This window comes from Mustela putorius, unplaced genomic scaffold, assembly GCF_011764305.1.
Source record: "Mustela putorius furo isolate JIRA1106 unplaced genomic scaffold, ASM1176430v1.1 tig00003845_pilon_pilon_pilon, whole genome shotgun sequence".
NCBI lineage: Eukaryota > Metazoa > Chordata > Mammalia > Carnivora > Mustelidae > Mustela > Mustela putorius.
In genome coordinates, this window is record NW_025421998.1 from 75,064,753 (window position 1) to 75,086,790 (window position 22,038).

General features: G+C 37.5%; 1 protein-coding gene across 3 annotated transcripts; it reads right to left on the reverse strand.

The window, feature by feature from the left end:
* Positions 1 to 628: 628 nt before the first annotated feature.
* Positions 629 to 21,828, reverse strand: ANKRD7 (ankyrin repeat domain 7). Of its 3 annotated transcripts, none has more exons than XM_013050930.2 (7): positions 21,363 to 21,828; positions 18,730 to 18,844; positions 18,399 to 18,572; positions 17,440 to 17,546; positions 16,502 to 16,639; positions 14,524 to 14,633; positions 629 to 788 (listed from the first exon to the last, which is right to left on the reverse strand). In XM_013050930.2, exons 1-7 carry the CDS (start codon positions 21,596 to 21,598, stop codon positions 718 to 720), a joined length of 951 nt encoding a protein of 316 aa, XP_012906384.2. In that variant the 5' UTR covers positions 21,599 to 21,828; the 3' UTR covers positions 629 to 717. The 3 variants fall into 3 exon arrangements, with proteins under 3 accessions (XP_012906384.2, XP_012906385.1, XP_012906386.1); XM_013050931.2 differs by lacking the exon at positions 629 to 788 and adding an exon at positions 12,161 to 12,514 and having other exon boundaries at positions 21,363 to 21,827; XM_013050932.2 differs by lacking the exon at positions 629 to 788 and adding an exon at positions 12,533 to 13,131 and having other exon boundaries at positions 21,363 to 21,827.
* Between the last annotated feature and the right edge of the window lie 210 nt (positions 21,829 to 22,038).

Consider the following 22,038-nt stretch of genomic DNA (forward strand, 5'->3'; position numbering starts at 1 on the left):
TATCTCTGCAGTGAGCTTCTCTGGTTAGCAAGAGTTGGCATGTGTCATCAAATATTATACCTGGGAAAGTTAGGTGCTATCTGTGTAGCTCTCCTGGGAGAGGACTATTGGAAACTTAGACCTGGCATTTCTGGGATTGCACCCTAAGTATCTTTTTCCTTTGCTGGTCTTAATCTGAGAAAAGAGAAGGCAATCAAATAATTTACAGTCTTGAGACCGCCACTAACAGATTTGCCCTCAAACCCTTGATGGTGAAAACAAGGTACTAATTACTATTTTAACTATCAAACATATTAGACAAACTCTAGGCCTTTGCCTGTGTTTGTTTGATTTAGTTTTTGGGTTTTTTCCCTCAGAAAAAGCAAACACAGTTAAATCTGACTTCTTGAAGATCGAGGATCCAGGATCTTGACTGGATCCTGTCTCTTGATACTGTGGATACAAAGCTACCTTGGAGGGGGTGGTGGTGGTCTGAAAGCCCGGCCAACTTGGAGTTAAATTATGGTTTAGCATGTAGTGACTGTGGGATCTTATGCCAATTTAATCAAGTTCTCTAAATCACAATTTTATAATTAATAAAAAGAAGAAATTGACAGCATGGTAACTTTGCAGAGCTATTATGATTTTTATACAGAGAACACATGTTAAGCACATACTGTCTTATCTAGTCCACAGTAAAACACCGAAGAAATCTTAGTTCCATTTCTCTTCATTCCCTTATTTAAGAGGTAATGAATCTGTAAAAATCCTACCTGCTAATGGGTCTTCTTCAGAACTCTCATCCATAACTAAAAAGTAAAAATGATTTTGAATCAGCAATAGGAAAATATTTAATAATATTATGAGTACAATACTCTTCAATGCTATGCCACAAACTATCCCTTTGGAACACAACTGGAGAATATTCCAGAGTATTAATTACACTCTTGGTGGGCAACTGATACATTAAAATTTTCCCCACCATCACAAATCATTATATGCAAGGGAGAATGTGATTTATAAAAATTTGATACAAGTTAATTATAGTTATCATAGTCCTAACCCAATAAAGTCAACAGAAATGGCATCATGAACAGAACTGGTATTACAACTGGAGAACAGCAAATTTAAATAGCACGATTTTTCTAGACCTCATCCATTAGGGGCAGTAAAGAGATAGCATACTTAGCTAATTCTTAGTTCAAGGAGGGAATATAGTTAACAACTGTTCAGTTTAGCATGAAGAACCCATCATAAGGTCTAGAGGCACTATACTTTGCCATATTAGAAACCAGGTAATGATCCTTGCAAAAGATTTCCAGTGTCCAGGGGAGAGGAGTACAGAAGAGACAAGTGTATTTACTTTCTATTCTCAGAGAGACAGCAGTAAACTCATGTAGTCCTAGTAATTTTATGTACCCTGTGGATAGAATTCCGCAAACATGGCTATTCTTTCCTGAAAAAATAAATGAAAAGGTCCCACGCTAAGAACTTGACTGCTCTGAACTACTTGGAGGTTCTACTCAGTGAATTTAAGATCCACCATTTAGGGGTACGTGGATGGCTCAGTCCATTTAAGTGTCTGACTTCATCTCCGTTCAGGTCTCAATCTCATTGCAGCAGTTTTGTTTTTGTGACATATTTTTGCACTTAAAAAAAAAACATTTTATTTATTTATTTATTTGACAGAGACAGCAAGAGAGGGAACACAAGCAGGGGGAGTGGGAGAGGGAGACCAGGCTTCCCTCTGAGGAGGGAGCCAGATGAAGGCTCAATGCCAGGACCACAGGATCATGACTTAAGCTGAAGGCAGATGTCTAATGACTGAGCCACCAGGTACCCCTATTTTTGCACTTCTATTAAAACTTCAAGTTAAGTCCAGAGATGGGATGTTTATATATTTATTCTACAAAGACAAATCTGGCTGATGGTAATAAAATGTCTAGTTCTAACAAAATTAGAAAATGTTATGCACTAGATATTTATATCCCCCCAAATTGATATGTTGAGACCATAATTCCAATGTAATGGTATTTGGAGGTAGGGCCTTTAGGAGGTAATCAAGTCACAGAAAACCTCATGAATGGGATTAGTGCCCCATAAAAGGCCAAAGATTGCTAGCTAACCAGTTCTTTCAGCCATCCAAGGACACAGAAAGTAAATCAAGAAGGCCCATGAACCAGACCATGCTAGCACCCTAATCTCAGATTTACAGCCTCCAGAATTATGGGAAATAAACGTTTCTTATTTAAGCCACCTAATCTATAGTAATCTGTTATAGCCCGAAAGGATTAAGACAGTAAACCTTGACAATTAGCCAACAATTGGGAGAAAAATATTTTGTTCTAATGGGAACTCATTCTTTTCAACTTAACAAAAGAGAAAGGTTAATAGAGAGATTGATAATGTATCAACATATAAAAGAACTTGTGATTCTCAATAAGGAATTGCTTTTCTAACTTCTATACTGATCTGCAAAAGTAAATTAAAAATATAACTTGACATTTTTTCCTGAAGTTCATATTGCTTTGTGTTTGCTTACAATCCCATGTTAAATAGACAGGTGCTTTTTATTATAAATAAATTTCTATCATTTATGACAAGAAACAATTTGTTATAAAAATAAACCCACTTATTTAATTTATAATTACATAAAAGCAAATAATACTTAATTGTTTTCTAATTTATACAGAGGCACGCTATGGATTTAGTAACTTAGTCAACTTCTGAAACTAAATAAATTACTCTTCAGACATTATTTCAGAATCTCCCAATGAACATCTTAAATAATCATAAATTGTGGAATTTTAAGAAAAACAACAAAATTTACATATTGATTTTTAAATAGCTCTTTTATTATGAAAACTTCCATTATCCTACTTTCTGTGTCTGGCAGAATCAATGAGAGAAAATTCACTATCAGAAGATTTAACTGATATAAATTTAACTATATTTGAAATAAAGAATATTTAGATCTCCATTATTATTTTTTTCTGGGAAATCAGATGGTGATTATTATAAGGGAGAAAATGTAATAAATAACATTACTATTTTAATACTTGATGTACCATGCACATTACACAATACTCATATTTCTGATAATACAACAGACAGAAGCTAACCCAATTATATAAAATTGTATAAAATTATATGTAACTTCTATACACTTCAAACTTCTGAGCAACACTAACTTCATACTAGCATTTAAGTGAAAAATTATCACTGAGTGGTTCTGAATTGAGAGCAGTACAACTCATTAAATTAACCAGAGGTCACATGATAAGATCCTGAAGTCCTAAAGATTAGTTCTCCCAGTTTAGACACATGGCTATTTTTTGTCGGTCAAGTACTTTCTCTTCAGCACCTGTAAGATGTGTCTCTTGTCTGACCTTCCTAAGTCCCAAATGGTTTTGTGGGGACTTAATGACATAACATATAGAAATATTTTGTGAGACAGTGAAGCAACAAAAGAATGTGCTCACTAACTTTATTACTGTCCTATTCTGGATACTTAATAAAACCGACTGTCTGGGGTTTTATATAGGTGCTAATGTCCCCAAATTCTGCAGTTTTCACAAAATGTTTTAAATCCTTATATTACTTATTAGGTGGTTTATTGCTTGTGGTTTGTAATTTTACAACTTGCAATCAGCTACTATGTCACTTGTAACTAAAGTTACATATCTTATAAATCATCAGATAACAAAGTTGTGGTTGCATATAAGAAACTTTAGGGTCTCTGTTAACAGCGGCCAATCATGCTAATGGAAGATAGCTAACAGATCAAGTCAAGACTGATGTGGTAAACTATCCCCATTTTATCCACTCACTTTCCAAACCAGCAGATCTTCACGAATAATGCTCAATCTCCATGTTGATCCCCAGTTGTCTTGGAGGATGGAAACTACTTTCTATACTTAGATTGTGATACATGGATGGGTTTGAAGGAAACTTCCCCAAGAGACTTAGTCCTTTAGATTGAGAGGATCCTATTGAACCTTGAATATTATGACAGCCTCTCATAAAACTGAGGCACAGACAGAAGTCACATGGGAGGTGGTTTTCATTACTATATCAAACTTAGGACTTGAGTAGTGGGAATCTAAGGTAAGTAGTCCCTCACTGCTCTACAGGAGGATGACAGGAATTTTCATAGTCTGACACTGGCAGCTACAAAGGACTTAGGTCTCGAGAGACCATCTAGGAGCAAAAAAAAAAAATGGAGAGAGAGAGAGACTGATAACCTCTTTGGAATACTATTTGAATCTAATTGCTTTAGCTGGCCCCTATTACTAATTCTCGAATTTCCACCCTAAGTGTCCCCCTTGCTGCAGCCCTGATTTCTTAGCAAGAGCAGCAAAGGTCTCAAAAGGGAATCAAGCATGAAGGTCTGGATGATGACCTGGGCTCCACATAAAGTTCTGACTTAAATGAGGGAATGCTTTGGAAACAATACCTGAGCACTTCAGTGTGCGCTAACAGAGCTGTGCTCTAGCCCGGCTATGGCTCACTACTAGAGATCTGAGCCAGCACTTAAGAATAATTCAGCTTTTTCCTATTAATTTGAATTTTCATAATGATCAAATACTGCTTCTCATTGATTTTTGGATGTGTTTCTAAAATTTCTGTTCTAGCCCAGTCATTTGTCCGTCTATTCTGCTGTCAGTAAGACAATAATTAGTGGAAATTTATAAATGTCTTTTTTCAAACCTTTTCTTAATATCATCATAAAAGTATACCAGAATAGCATCACAATTAATTCTAATTTTTAAAATCTTGATCTTTTGATTTGGTTTATAGGAAACTGCTAAAATAATAAAAGTTTACATATTTTAGATAAATGAGTCTTTTTGTTCAAGAACATGGAGCACCTTCCCACTCCAAGTTTTTTTTTTTTTTAAAGATTTTATTTATTTATTTGACAGAGAAAGATCACAAGTAGGCAGAGAGGCAGGCAGAGAGAGAGAGAGGAGGAAGCAGGCTCCCTTCCGATGCGTGACTCGATCCCAGGACCCTGAGATCATGACCTGAGCCGAAGGCAGCGGCTTAACCCACTGAGCCACCCAGGTGCCTCCAAGGTTTTTCTTAAATACTTAGTAAAGCATATAGTTTATACCTACCTGCCTACCTAAAGAATGTTGATTAAAACAACAAAGAGATCTACACACCTACTAAAACAGCCAAAACTCAGAACACTGACCTCATCAAATGCTGGTAAGGCTGTGGAGAAACAGAAACCTTCATTCATTGCCAGTGGAAAGGCAAAATGGTGCAGTGACTTTGGAAGACATTTTGTCAGCTTCCTACAAAACTAAACATACTCTTACCATGTCATCTGGTAATCACACTCCTTGGTATTTACGTAAAGGAGTTGAAAACTTATGTCCACAAAAAATTCTGTGCATGAACACTTAGAGCAGCTTTATCCATAATTACCAAAACTTGGGAGCAACCAAGATGTCCTTCAGTGGGTGAATGGATACTGTGGTATATCCAAACAATAAAATATTGTTTAGTGCTAAAGAAATGCACTATCAAGCCATGAAAAGACATGGAGGAAACTTAAATGTACATTGCTAAGTGAAAGAAGCCAATGTGAAAAGGCTACATATTATATGATTCCAGCTAGAGGTCATTCTGGAAAAGGCAAAATTGTAGAATCAGTAAAAAGAGGTTTTCAAGGATTGGAGGGAGGATGGAATGAATGGGAGAACACAGACGGTTTTCAGGGAAACGGACCTATTTGTAGGGTAGTGTGATGTGGATGACTATCATTATCCAGTTGTCCAAAGCTATGGTGCATACGAGACCAAGAGTAAATGTAAACTACAGATTTGGGGTGATTATTAGGTGTCAGTGTAGGTTCGTCCTTGGTAACCACTGTACAGTTTTGTTGAGTTATATTGACCGTGTGGGAGGCAATGTATGTTTTGGGCCAGAGGTATACAGGAAATTTCTGTACCTTCTGCTTGATTTTGTTGTGAACACAAAAGTGCTCTAAAATATAAAATATATTTTTAAAAATCTGATCTTATCAAAAGTATTTTTACTTCAGAAGTTTCTATAGTATGGGAGTTATTTTCTCTCATTACCAACTTTTCTATAATATGCTAATATTTGATCATTTAAAACGTGTATACTGAAAAAGGAAATGATTGTTTTTGTACTTTTTATTACTATTTACACTTAGTTAAACCTCTTTAAAATTGTCAGTAATATGTCCTAGAATGAAAGGATCAAGATCCAGCTAAAAGATTGTTGTTGTTGTCAATGTTAAAATTTTGATTTATGAATGACAAACACACTGTCTTGGATCCTATGTGAAGTTATTATTTTAAGCACTATAATACCCCAGCTGCTGAGGAGCATTAGAAAGGGAAAAAATGCCTCACTGGGAAGGCAGACAATGTCCAGCTGCACATGTAGGGGGAATCAGGAAAAGTGCACAGGCCTTTCCCAGAATATGTGTCTACCTCTTCCCCACCGCACCCCATAGGCCTCCAATAGGCCTCACACTGTCCCTATTATATGCTTTTTAATGACTCTTACGTGAGGCTATGGCTCCCCATCTAAAGACTATAGGGCACTTACTTCATGTTCCCCATCCATCACCCCTGTGGATTTCCTGAGCTTTGTTAGTGGGACTCGGGCCCATTGCTACACACACCCAGATCCCTGCAGTCTCTGCTCTGGCTGGAAGAGGACCTGGACTGCCACTTGCCCTTCCTTTCCAAGAAAGAACAAAACCTATTTCATCGTTCTGGGGTGTGGGTAGAGGATCGCCAGAACGAATCCAAGTTTCCTGTTTCTCGTTGCCACCTGATCCCATCCAGGAGAGCGAGGTCACAGAAGCAGTTCTTGCAGTGGTGACCCCTGGCATCAAAGTTCCATTGCTTATAACCTGGCACTTTCAAGGAAGGCAGAGAAACTAACAAAACCCTTTGAAACTAAGTCTAACAACAAGGCAGCGGCTCTGGATGGGCGCTCACGGTCTAGCCTCAGAGATACAGTTCGCAGGCGCTGGTCCAGCCCCCTTCTCCCGTCTAGGGAAATTCCCTGAGCTGCTGTGTCCTCACCCAGATATGGTGGTAGTTAGCTCAGTGGTTAGGGGTGGGGGGGTAGGGCATCCAGATGGGCACTAGGGCCCAAGGCCAAGCTGGCTTGCATAATACCAGGGCCCTGGCGACCTGGGGCTGCAACACCGGGAAAGCCTTGTCACCCAGAAAACTCCCTAGGCCCCCTGTAATTTTATTTTTTAATAGGTCTCTTATTCTAGTAGCAGAAGCTTCATTCCTGCAGCTTACTCTACTCCCACATCTGGAAGGTGGTGGGGATTTTAATCTGGGAGCCCATGCAGCAACCCCTGTCCCTGCCATGGTTTCAGAGTGTGACAGCGTGTGTCCCCAAGGGGAAATTATGAGCAGAAAGGGAAGTACTCTGTGCAGATGAAAAGAAAAAAAAGCATTTCACATTCTCTCCTTCTCTACTCTTCTGGCTCTGTCTCACTCAATGAAAGCTTTAAACTTTATCCCCAATGCCAAATGAGTTCCATGAATTCAATCATAGAGTGATACTGACAAGATTTAAAGAAATTTCTCCTCATACGACTTTAAAGAACTGTTAACATCATCAACCCTCTACTTCTGTACCTAGCTTAATTACATGCAAAATGGTTTCCCCTTAAGGACATTCATTTTACAATTTATTATTCAAAATAAATCTTTCATATAAATCTATTTAATGGGTTTCTCCTCTTATAAAATGTAATGAGATAGTCAAATAAGAAAGAGGCTTTGGTCACATATAGTTTCTGGTCTTCCACTTTTTTCAATAGTCAAATCTTTTTTTCAGTCAAGTTTTGATTCAAATGGATCTTAAAACACTGAAACACTTTGGAAAAATATTGGTAGTGTATTTTACGAAACATACTTTCATACTTTGTAAACTAGTAATGTCAGTTGTAGAACTATCTCCAATGGACATAATTCCAAAGAAGAAAATACTGATAGCAAGGTGAGATTTTCAATCTTTAATGGTGGAAAAAAATGGGGGGGAAATGTAATACCTTACAATAAGGGATTGTGTGAGTAACACATAGTGAATTAAGGAGTATCATGTAGCCAATCAATACAATTTATATCAAAGATACATGAGTCCAAGGATGCTGAAGTAATATAAATGTAGTATAAAGGAGAAAAGATCTGCCTCATGAGAACAATCTTGGGAAGTGATTATTATGTCTTCTTTATATTACAGTGAAGGAACTGAGGTTAGAGTTAAGAAGCTTGAACATTCTTCCACTTTTAAGTGATTAGGTAGGACTTTGAGTCTACTATATCTTTTCCACTCTGTTACTAAAGCATCAATGGAAATAGTGAATATATACATGAAATACAGAAGTTGGCAAATGTCTTTCTTACAATCATAATAAAAAACTCTCTTTGATTAAGCACTTATATTTTGTCAAGGCTTAAAACTCAGAACACTGCCAATTTCCCACTATTTCACTCCTCCCTCTTTTTGCTTCCAATTTAACACCAACCAGAGAAAGCCAAATATGCTCTTCACATCAATCACATAAGATGCAACACTTCTAATTAACCAATCTCCAGCTTCTTCATGCCAACCAACCCCAATCAGACTTCGAGCATGAAGTCTTCCATTTTTTTCAATAATAGAGGTTTCCCACTTTCCTGCTTTCCTTTGAGGCTCTGTCATATGTAAGTGATGATGGTTGACTCCCTTGCTGCAAACTCTGAATAGCTTCTATTTATTCTCATTTGGGTTATCTTTATTTCCAGTTTTCTCAGACCATCCAGCAAGATTTACATCACCAGCATATGATTTACAACACCTATCTCTGCAGATCCCAACCTTAACTAGGCACAGGTCCTGTGGAGACTCTTCTGCCTTGCTTTTAGTGGCTCATTGTGTCCTTGTTAACACAGAAAGTCCTCAAGGTCTGAACGCTGCTCTCTGCCTCTTGAGTTCCTGGGCTATTTACTCTCATCTTGGTAATAAAATAAGATAAACTTTTTGGTTTCCCAATGCATATAAAAGTTATGTTTGCACTGTACTGTAGTCTATTAAGTGTGCAATAGCATTGTATAAAAAATATAATGTACATACCTTAATTAAAGGTAACAGAGTGGAAAAGATACAGTAGACTCAAAGTCCTACCTAGCCACTTAAAAGTGGAAGAATGTTCAAGCTTCTTAATTATATAACCTCAGTTCCTTCACTGTAATATAAAGAAAATATTCTAAACACTTCTGGCTAAAAAAATGCTAACCACCATCTGGGCTTTCATGGAGTTATAATCTTTTTGCTGGTAGAGGGTCTTGCCTCAATGCTGATGGCTCCTGACTGACTAGGGTGGTGGTTGCTGACGGGCGGGGTGGCTATGGCAATTTCTTAAAAGAAGACAACAATGAAGTTTGCTGCATCAATGGACCCCTTTGCAAATGATTTCTCTGTAGCACATGATGCTGTCTCATCGCACTTTACCCACAGTAGAACTTCTTTCAAAATTGGAATCAGTCCTCTCAAAACCTGCTGTTGCTTTATCAACTAAGTTTCATCATATTCTAAATCCTTTTTCATCATCTCAATAATCTTCATAACATCTTCACCAGCAGTAAATTTCATCTCAAAGGTCCATTTTCTTTGCTCAACCATAAGAAGCAACTACTCATCCATTAAAGTACTTCATGAGATTGTAGCAGTTCAGTTATATCTTCAGCCCCCACTTCTTATTCAAGTTCTCTTTCTATTTCTACCACATCTGCAGTTACTTCCTTCACTGAAGTCTTTAACCCTTCTCCTCCAAGCCATCCACGAGGATTGGAATCAACTCTTCCAAACTTCTGTTAATGATATTTTGACCTCTTCCCATGAATCACAGATGTTCTTAATGACATCTGAAATGGTGAATCTTTTCCAGAAGGTTTTCAATTTACTTTGCTCAGATCCATTAGACAAATCACTATCTATGACAGCTCTGTCCTTACAAAATGGTACAAAAATGTATTTATTAAATAATAAGACTTGAAAGTCAAAGTTACTCCCTGAGCCATGAGCTGCAGAATGGATGTTGTATAAGCACGAAAATAGGCATTGATATCCTTGCACATTTCCATCGGAGCTCTTGGGTAACCAGGTGCATTGTCAATGAGCAGTCACATCTTGAAAGGAATCTTTTTGTCTGTAGTGGGCTTAAAATTTTTCAGCAAACCATGTTGTAAAAAGATGTGCTGTCATTTAGTCCTTCTTGTTCCATGTATAATGCACAGCCAGAGTAGATATTGCATTATTCTTAGAGACCCTACAATATTTGGAATAGTAAATGAGTAATGGTTTCTTTTTAAAGTCGCCAGCATTCGCCTTTAATAAGAGAGTCAGCCTATCTTGCGAAGTTTTGAAGCCAGGCATTGACTTCTTCTCTTTAGCTATGAAAATACTAGATGGCATCTTCTGCCAATATAAAGCTGTTCTGTATACATTGAAAATATGTTGTTTAGTGTAGCCACTTCATTAATTATCTTAATTATTATTTATTATCATTAGCTAGATCTGAGAGTTAAGGCCTTGTTCTGGATTAGGCTTTGATTTAAAGGAATGCTGTACCTGATGACCTTCTATCCAGACTACCAAAACTGTCTTCACATCAGCAATAAGGTTGTTTTGCTTCTTATCATTCATATGTTCACTGGAGAAGCACTTTTAATTTTCTTCAAGAACTCGTCGTTTGCATTCACTACTTGGCGGCCGAACTTGCAGCCTACCTCAGCTTTTAACATGCCTTCCTCACAAAGCATAATCATTTCTAGCTTTTGATTTAAAGTGAAAGACTTGAAACTTTTCCTTTCACTTGATTACTTCAGAGTCTGTTATACAGTTATTAATTGTCTTAACATCAATACTTTTGGTCTCGGAGAATAAGGAGGCCCGAGGAGACGGGGAGAGAGAAGGAACAGCAAGTTGGGAGTAGTCAGAACACACACAGTGATCGATCAAGTTTGCTGTCTGATATGGGTGTGGTTCATGGCATCAAAAGACAATTATAATAGTGATGAGGGAGCAGGAGGCTGGCTGAGGACAAAGCAAAAGCTGGCGCCTTGCACCCCCTCTTCACCCGCTCCCCTCCATATGTGTAGCATTCCTCAGGCACCCCTGATCACCATAAAATGATAAATAGTTAACTTGCAGGGATCGCAATCCTGCAGAACAGGAATCTCCCTTGCTCTACAAGATGTCCTAGAGACCTAAACAGGGAGGTTACCTTATCAATAGCACAAATTTCCAGAGGCAAATAACTCTCGGTTCCTGAAGCCCTAATGTCTCCCTCCCACCATAAACTGGAGGAGACTGAGGTAGAAGGGAATGTAAATGATAGCTGGATCATAACACCCCACCAAGAATCTCCCAACTATCTTGATGTTAATGCCTGACCTAAGGACGACATTGATCAAGTCATAAGGGCAAAGACTCCCCCCGGCACCTTGTAGGCCCTCCCTAACATGTGAAAACTCTGTTGAAATCTCCCATTCCTTCACCACCTCCCCCCAACCGTGGGGTATATAACATGCCTACCCTCACAACCCAGGGCAGCCGCATCTCCGCCTGCCCATGGGCCCTGTCCCCGTGCTCTAATAAATCACCTTTTGCACCAACGACGTCTTAAGAATTCTTTCTTTAGTCGTCGGCTCCAAACCTCCTCACCCCACCGATCGTGACTTAGGTTCTGGGACTTCATCAATAGTAACATCAAAGATCACTGATCCCATCACCATAATATATAATAATAACGAAAAATTTAAAATATTGTGAGAATTATCAAAAAGTGACATAGAGACATGAAGTGAGCAAATGCAGTGAGAAAAATGGTGCTAACAGACTTGCCTGATGCAGTTACCACAAACCTTCGACTTGTGGAAAAAAAAAGAAAAGAAATCTCCAAAGTGCGGGGCGCCTGGGTGGCTCAGTGGGTTAAGCCGCTGCCTTCAGCTCAGGTCATGATCTCAGGGTCTTGGGATCGAGTCCCATATCGGGCTCTCTGCTCAGCAGGGAGCCTGCTTCCTCCTCTCTCTCTGCCTGTCTCTCTGCCTGCTTGTGATCTCTGTCTGTCAAATAAATAAATAAAATCTTAAAAAAAAAAAAGAAATCTCCAAAGTGCAATGAAATGAGGTATGACTGTATTTGGCAACTGAATATTTACTATCACCAGATATTTTGCAAGTGAGGATTTAACTACGAACAAAAGCTCAAGCTCTTATGCATCTTGCAATTCAAAAGGCAAGGAGGGGAGGAGTAGATAACAAAGCACTGTAAGCGACAGAATGGAAGGGCAGCCAGACAAGTCTTCACTGATGTGCCTTATGAAGGGAGGAAGTGTCCCAGGATACAATGAAAGGAAGAGTCTTCCAGGGAATCATCCTGAAGCTAGATCGTCCTGGATGTGCTCAAGGTATAGCAAAGAGCATAGTGAAAACTATGTGCTCTGTATTTTGTTTTTAAATGCAAAATTGCAAATTCCCTTTGAGGAAAAAAAAAAAAAAAGTTAAGCAGATTTTAAAAGGTTACAAAAACAGGCCAGAAATTTAACAGATGTTTTGTTTGGGTTATGAGACTATGAGTGATACCTTCTTTCCTTTTTTCTTTTCTGTAATACCCAAATTTTCTTAAACTGTATTACTATAGTCCTTCTCCAAAAGAAAAAGGGTTTTGTCAATGAAAGTACTTGCAAATAAAAGAGAATTTCCATTTACACGGGGTTACTTATAATGTTTTTCTCTATTTATAGCTGACATGTTAATATTTTTACTTTATTTAAATGCTCTAATGTATGCCTAGCACACTATGTTTCAAAGTTTACACTTACGAATACCCCATTCAAAATTCTGACTAAAAAGACTTCTGCTGACTATAAGCTGAACACAAACTGTATCCTTCCAACTGATAGCTCATGATATAGATGTTTGTCTTTTGAAATCTCTTCACATCTTCTAAGGTGAAAATTGCTCTCCATTAACAAACTTTTCTTCAAATGAGTAGTCAGTGAAATGCTGTGACATTTCATTTAATTGCTCTTTCAAAACAGACTTTTCTAATGCAAGGCAGCAGCAAAGGACTTGTAGAAATGAGGTTATATGTCTAGAAAACAAATAATATTTGTAATGTCTTCATTTGTGTTCAAATATTTTCACTCCTAGGTCTATTTCTTAAATTCTATACCTGAGCTACAAAACCATTATAATTTAGCATCAATATATCTATATCTTAATGGTCATATAAGAAATGAATAATTAAATTATCCCCTTGGAATCTGACAGAAAAGCAACCTTTGATGTTCACCATCTTTTGCAATGTGTTTGGATAATTTTCTTGACCTGATATTTCTAATATGGTTCAAAACACACAAAGACTAACCTTTCATTAAAAACAGCAACATATATTGCCACGGGTAAAAGGAATGGAGGTGTTTTAATTGTTTAACCTCAGGAAATACGCAAAATATGTGAGTGATATTTTTAATTTTCTACTGCTTTATTTCCCTAAAGAACTGAAGTATAAATCACAGAAGTTCTTTACTTCTTATAGTTGCATGAACATTATTAGAGAGAGAGAAATAGAGAGAGATGGTGAGAGAGATGGTAGGAGAGGAACATATAAGGATGAAGAACAAGAGTCCAAACAACAAAATTTCTTGAGTGTGTAAGATTAAGTTACAAAGGAAAATTCAGGTAAATTCTCTCTTAAATTCACTCACCTTGAAGCAATAGGACCAAACACTATTCTAAGTATGATAATGATAGATTTGAGGGGATGAAGAAGAGTGAATAGTTGTGACAGTCATATGATCTCCTGTTGCCATCAGGCTCCCTGTCTTTTTTTTTTTTTTTTCTTTTTTCATAATAGTTGAAGGGTAGTGGAGGAGTGTATATTTGCTGGTGTATTCACAGACTATAACTGTAAAAATTTTTGTGTCATCCAACTAAAAAAAGTCAATGTAACATATACACACCAAAAAACAAATAAACAAAATGCTGTTTTAAAGACCTAAATAACTGTTTGGTTTTTTTGAAAATAAGCACCAGAATTTATTATAATAGATGCACAGTATTTTTAATTCACAGATATTACTACCTAATTTTAAGTTTTATGTAATGATTAAGTATATATTATATTAACAATTATCAAATGTACTTATCTGAAGTATTTTCAGAATAAAATTAAAAATTTACTAATAGCTTTATATTTATTAAAAATTTTGTTTTTTATAATTAGTAATTATTATAACTAGTCATATTTTGTTTTTTATAAATAGACTATGGATAAAAATTATCTTAAACATTCAGTATCTCTTTACATGTTCAGTCAACACAATGTCAATATGTTTTAATTACAAAGGACAGTTCTTAAAAATATTTAGCATTTCAAAATTAGAGAAAATTTCTATTTCAAATTTAAATACTATTTGAGAAAACTGAGTCTCTTCCTAAAAGCAAACCATTAAAACTATTTGTTTAGTTTGTATCTTCTTACCTTCCTTCAGTTCTTCTATATCAGATTCATTACCCAAGGCTGTATCTTCAGAATTAGACATCTGTTCAACTTTCTTCTCCCTTCCATAATTGGCAATTAATTGATGATATCTATCCATAAATTAAGGATTTGTAAATAATCAATTCATAATAATCATTAGATCAAAACCTTAGATGTTAACTAAAGCCTTTCTTGTTGACCTCAAGCCTCCTTTCAAGCCAATTCCATTAACAGATACCATTTTTACTTCACATTCTCCCATTCTCTAGTACTTTTTCCCTGCTATCACAAATAAACTATTAGCAAGGTAGAAAAAATAGCTTTAGGTTATTGTTGGTATACTAGGTTGCTAGGGTTGCCATCATAAAATACCACAGACCGGGGGGCTCAAACAACAGACATTTTCTCACAGTTCGGGAAGCTGGAAATCCAAGATCAAAGTGCCAGAAGGGCTGGTTTCCTCTGAGGTCTGATAAAGGGAGGATCTGTTCCCGGCCTCTCTCCTTGGCTAGCAGATGACTGTGCTTTGCTGACTCTTCACCTTAAAGTTGCCCCTCTAGGCAACAAGCACTATTGGTGTCTCTATGTCCTAATCTCCTTTTCTTACAAAAATACCAGTCAAACTCAATTAGGACCCACTCTACTGCACAGTCATTTTACCTTAACATCACTTTCAAAGCCCTCTCTCCAAATACCATCATCTAAATTCTGAAGTGCTGGGGAGTTAACACATGATTTTGAAAAGGGAAGAACGGGACACAATTCATAACACTTGGGCTTAATGTGCAGGGGGAGGGGCAGAAGGAGAGTGAGAGAATCTCAAGCCGACTCTCCTCTGAGGGTGGAGCCTGACAGGGACTTGATCCCAGGACCCTGAGGATCATGATCTGAGCTGAAATCAAGAGTCAGCTGGTTAATCAACTGAATCACCCTGGTGCCCCCATATCCAAACTTTTTAAATGATAAGGAAAATTCCCTAATTAAAAGAAACAGATTCTTTTTATAAAATGAAGAAGCCCTTCATAACATAGATAGTATCAGTAATTTATCTCTTTAAATTTTTATAACATGGTTTGCTTAAACTAAGGTAAATAAAGGTACATATGTCCAGTATTGCAAAGAAAATACTGTATTCCATTATGGTTTATAAATCCCTGAGTTTATAAAGTTCAATTTAGACATTAAAAATAAACATCTGAATGTATATATAAAAATTACTTCTCTCCTCTTGCTCTTTTTTTCTCTCCTCCCACTCCTGTGATGTTCACATGGACTTCATGATTAAAAGATATTACTAAAATGTAAATAAAGTAGATGGAAGAAAAAGAAAACAATAAACTAGGAAAAATACCTATGTATAATTTAAGTTTTACCCTAAAATGAACTTATAAGGAAAATACCTTTAACTTCATTAGATATATACAATTTTCTGTTCATTTCATCTCACTTTCTCATTGACTATTACAGTTAGAAATGCATATTTATACATGAAAAGTTTTGACTTTTGGGCTAATGAGAATATGCTTAAGAATTCTGAAAACTTATCAAACTAAAGTTAGCTAACAAAAAATAAAATTATTTTGAATAATAATATTCAAAAGTTGAATTTTTATGTTACTCATGTATAAAAACAATCAAAAAGGCTTCATAGATGAATCATCTTTTGCCCAATGTTACTACTCAGAGGTTTTATTATTGGCTATGCCACTATTTCCTGAAATTACCGTGCTGACATACTTCAAATTTGCATGCCACTGGGAGTTAATCCACAGACTTAGGCTGTCCACAGTTCTTAGACTGACTGGACCCTACAAACAGATGAAATCAAGGATCCCTGGATCCATGTGGCCAGAATTCATAATATGGTTACCCCTATGCAGCGCTTTGTACCTTACCAGCTTTTCCCTTTGGGGGTTCATGGTTCTTTCTTTATGAGCAAATCCCATACAACTGTTAAAAGATATACAGTATCACTTACACAGTAAAACCATTAAAAGAAGCATATTCCTCAGCTGTGAATCCATAAATATCTTGGCAAAACAGGTCCACTTCTTGCTGCAGAAGAAGACTGACTAAATCTGTTGGTTCATCGCTTAGAGCAATCATAAGGGCTGTTCTGGAGAAGAGAGATACATAAACATGTTATTTATGGATCTTAGACACATCTTGTGCTTTTTTTGAAAAGTTAGTCTTCCAAATTTACTGTTCAAAAGTAGACTATCAGGGAAAGAGGGCAAGAATGCAAAAAGGGGGCAGATCTGCTCAAAAGGATATACCAATCACATTATATCAGAGTCTAAAATTGAGAGTCTCTGGGAAGCAACTAGCTCAAAGGTTTTTGTCGTTGTTTTTAAGATTTTATTTATTCATTTGACAGAGAGTAATATATATATAGAGAGAAAGCACAAGCAGGGGGAGTGGCAGGCAGAGGAGGAGAGAGAGAGAGCAGGGATCCTGATGTGGGGCTTAATCTCAGGACCTGGGATCATGCCCTGAGCTGAAGGCAGACGCTTAACCAACTGAGCCACCCAGGTGCTCTAGCTCAATGGTTTTTTAATCCTTTCTCCCTGGAATCCTAGTGTTTTCGAGATGTTTCAAAATACTAGGAAGAGGCATGTCTGAAGCTCTGGGTATCTACCCCCAATTAACTACAGCATCTAGGATTTAGAGACTGAGTTTCTATGTAATATTCTTAATTACAAATGATAATAATAATAACCTATCGATCTAGCCCAAAAGTTTGATTTTACAGAAAAACAGACCCTGGGACTCTAGGTAATTTGTCCAAATTATATGGCCAGATCTTTTACAATATCACAAAATGTATACACACACATACACAAACACATACATACATATATATATTGTATTGTTAGGTAGCTATAGTTGTATGGTCTTATTTAGTATTCATTATACCTTTGATTCTTATCTGAAGCATTCACATCTGCCCCTCTCTTCAGAAGATATTCTACCATTTTTGCATTATTTTCAGTAATGGCAAGTAATAGTGGAGTATACCCATCCTGAAAAAATTATTTCAAAATGATTATTTAAAATATACAAGCATTATATGCCTTTTAGATTTAAGTTCAATTTAAGAGAAAATGCATTAATAAGAAACCTCTGAATATACTCTTCGATTTCAAAAAATATGATTTCAGAGACTAAGAAAATTAATTGGAAATCTGTCATTCAAATATAAAATTCAAGTTTTTACTTTAGGCCTAATCCAAATTGTGGGGAAGAGCAGCCTGGGGGATTTAAGTGAAGAGCATCTAGCATTTAATGTAAGTATCACAAACTGTCAATTCACATTTCATAATGTTGTTATTATTGAGATTGTATAGGCCTCCAAGGCTGACACTTATTTTGGGCTGTCATAGAGACAAAATCAGTGAACTTGAGTGTGAAGAAGCTTAAAAAAACCAAAAACAAAACCCAAGAAACCCCTCATCTCGATAGGAGAGATGGATTACTTTTAGTACAGTAAGTGATTTTTCTAATTTAACCTTATTATCATTATCCATTAGTATATAAATAAGACAGGCAAAAAGAGGCTTATGATTTTTAACCAGTATAAACTTACAGGGAAATCAGGTATTTCTCATTTGATATACGCCTCTGAAGAGTTATCATTGTTAAATATAGTATTGTTTTAGAGGTCAGTGTTATAGTTTGAAGCAAAATGGACCAAGATTTTTTAAAAAGGAAAACCTTATCAGTGTTTGATAATCTCATTTTTCTTCTCCTTTCCCCCAGTTTCATTTTGGAAAAGTCACACTTCATATAACATGGGTTTCAACTTATGAATGATCTGCCAATACATACCTTCTTCCATTGCTTTCTATAACATAAAGTAATTTTTGATAGACTACCTTATTTTGATCTTCAAGATTAGCTTTGTATTCAAGCAATTTTTCAACTAATGAGATACTTTGGCCACAGACAGCATAATGAAGAGCAGTATTGCCATCTAAATCCACCAGATTTGGATCTGCACCATGGCCTAGAAGAATAGTAGCACAATCCTCCTTGGCACACTGTACTGCCTGTCAATACCACAAGAACAGACAAGTAACCAACTTACTATTCAGGATGTGTTACATTAAATTAACATTTACTACTATGATTTAAACTATGAAACCCAACTAAAGTGAACTAGAAGAACCCAGATGCATTCCGATTGAAAAGGAAAAATGAACACACCTTAGTCAATGGAGACCGGTTTTCCCTATCGCAGACATTTATTTTGCACTGTTTCTCAATTAAGAGAGATACAATATTTGAATGTCCATTAGCACAGGCCAGGTGCAAAGGTGTTCTATATCAATACAACAAAACACAGAGTTAGAGGTAAGTCTTAATTTGGGAAGTTATGATACTCAAGAACTTGTCAGATCATATACTGTTGATACTTCCTTCATGTACTTATTGATGTTTATATACAAGTCACATTAATTATAATTGCTTTCTACTGAATTACAAAGGCCATGCAAATGCCTTTAAGATCAAATATTTAACTGGTTTCACGTTAAGGACAGTTTATAATGAGTTACAAATATGTACATATGTATGTGTGCATTGTAGTCATCAACAAATACCTAGGAAGCATTTACTATGGCCAGGCAGGGTTCTAGATGATGGGGATGGGGCCGCAAACAAAATGGACAGAAATACCGGCTCTTATGGATCACACATGCTTGTGGAAGAAGTAAACAAAAAACTTAAAATAGAAAGCATGCCAGACAGTATTAAGTGCTAACAGGAAAATTAGGCAGGGAAGATAGGAAATGTCAGCAAACAAAGAACTGCTGTTGTATGAAGGGGAGACAAGGGAGCCTTCGCTGATAAGGTGATGATTAAATAAGCCCGGGAAGGGAGTGAGAGAGGAAGCCATGTGGATATTTGGGGGAAAAGCACTTCAGGCAAAGGAAACAGCAAGTCCAAAGGCCCTAAGTACATTTCCGGCATTTCTGTGGAACACTGAGGAGGCCAGGGAAGCTGGAGATGAATGAAAGGGAGGGTTGTAGAACAGAAGATCAGCGAGATAACAGAGTGGGGGTACGTGTCATGTAAGTCTGAATGAGCCATTGAAAGGATCTTGACCTTAACCCTTAATGCGATGGAAAGCCAGTGGAAGTTGTTAAGGCAAGGAATGACTCTTTTCACATACATTTTACAGGATCTTTCTGGCTACTGTATTGAGGATAAACTGAAAAGGTTTAAAGACAGAAAACTAATTAGGAGGCCACTGCAGCAATTTTGGTTAAGATATGATAGCAATTTTGACTAGAACGGTAACTGTGAAGATGGCAAGAAATAGTTGGATTTTAGCGATGTTCTGAAGGTGGAGCTAACAAGGTCAGATGGGTAATACGAAAGAAAGAGAGGAGTCCAGAATGACGCTAGGGTTTCTAACAACTGAAAGAATTTGGTATTTCTAGAAAGAGAGATGGAAGTCTGAGGAGGAAAAATGGGAGCAGAGTTTGGGGATGTTTGAAATGTCTACAGAGGGATGTGATTATAAAGCAAGTGGCTCTCACGAGCCAATTGTTAAAATTTCAGAAAATATTCAAGCCAAATAACATCACATTGGTAGCTTGAAATTGGGGCTTTTCCTCCCTTTGCTTCGCTCCCACACTCAACTAAGAGCCTGCTATTAACATTTACCAGCAGACCACAGTCTATCAGATAGCCATGTTGAAGTGTAGGTATTTATATAACGAGTCTAGAGTTTAGGAGAGCGTTCTGGCCAGAGATAAAATATTGGAAGGCACTAGAATATAAACATTTAAAGATAATCTCTCTTCACCAGGCAAGTGAAGGTTAAGACACAGAATCATTTCAAGTTCTGAGCCCTCATATATTTATCAGACAGGAAGAGGAAAAGAAATCAGCAAAGGAATCTGGAAGGAAGTGCCCACAGAAGTAGAAGTGCCAGGTAAACCAAGTGCCCTGAAAGACAAGACACTATTTCAAATACTACTGACAGGGCAAGTAAGATATTTTGCTGAGATGCCAGCCAGGTAAGACTGAGAATTAACCACTAAATGAAGTCATGTCAAGGTTACCCATGACCCTGTAATATAATTCAATGGAGTGGTGTAGGATAAAAGTTGGATAAATTTAGATATCTGTTTTTGTCAGAGGGAAGGACATAAAACTATTGGCAAACTGACATAAACCTTCTTTATAACGACAGCTTCCAGTTATCCAATTATGAGGAAAAATGATGTTTTTCATACCCTATGACTTGAAAACTGCCCCCCCCCCAAATTTTAAGATAGCCATAGTCAGTACATATCTTCTATTATTAATGCCAAACATGTAACTTCTTTTTTTAATATATAAAATTAATTTTGTTTTTGCAATAAGTGGTTGTGATGGGATTTTTGAAGATACTCTGCAATTGGAAAAAATAAATAAATAAACCATAGGAGAACCACATTTAAAAAGTCATTGTTTTGTTGTCTCTGTGTCTCGAAATCTTACAACCATACATACATCAAATTAAAAAACAGTAGTTTGGGTAAAGGGTGAAGTACCAGGTGGAGATTAATGCAATGGGAGGAGTGGAGGGAATCAAGGATGACAAAAATAACCTCAAATATCCAGGTAAGCGCTTTAAGAAATAACAAACTGGGGGGAGGGGAGGGAAGAGAAAGAAATAATAAGCTGGAATTTGGGACTGCGACCCTCTGGCAATGGTTGTCAGACGTCTCCACTATGGGAAACCCGGAGTGACAACCGACGAAGTAGGCCAGACAAGTCCTGCTCCTGATTCCACTACCCAGGGGAGCCGGCTTCCTCTCCACACTGCCCTTCGTCAGTCTGGTCACCTGTATTCTCTGTCCCGTATGTTCACATCATGTTTCTTCCGCTGAAGGTACTTCTTCACCTTCTCCAAATCCCCAACTGAGGCAGCTTTGTGAAGTTTCTTTAAGTCCTTATCTCGAAGGTTGTAGCCTGGCTGGGTGAGATGATGAGTACCGGTCCTGGCCCGGCCTACGGGCAGGTCTGAGGAGGGGCTCACCGGCTCATGCTTCCGTCTCCAGAAAGTGAAAAACTTCTTCATGGCGGCACAGGAGGCAAGTTCTTCTGTTGGATCAGGATGTCCCTGCAGCTCCCAAAGGCCCCACCTGCCCCTTGGGCCTGGCCCTTCCCTACCTCCCCACCCCCTCACCCTCTCACTTCCCCCACCCAACCTCCAACCAGGCTTGAAGCCGTCTCTGGACAGGTCTTCAGCCCAGATTCCAAGCTAGTCAGAGCCGGAAGAGAGTCAGTGACAGGAAGTGATCAAAGACAAGAACCAGATTGAACCACTTGCCTGAGGCAACACACCACCTCAGTTGCCTGGCAACGCCCAGAGCCTAGAGCAGCAGCACCCCCGCCCCCGCACGGGGGTGGGGGTGGGGGTAAACTCAGTACTGAAGCGTCCAGACCCAGATTCTCAGTTAAGATCTTTGACTGACTGCTACACAATCTTACTGGTAGATCAAGAGCCTTTTGGTAGAA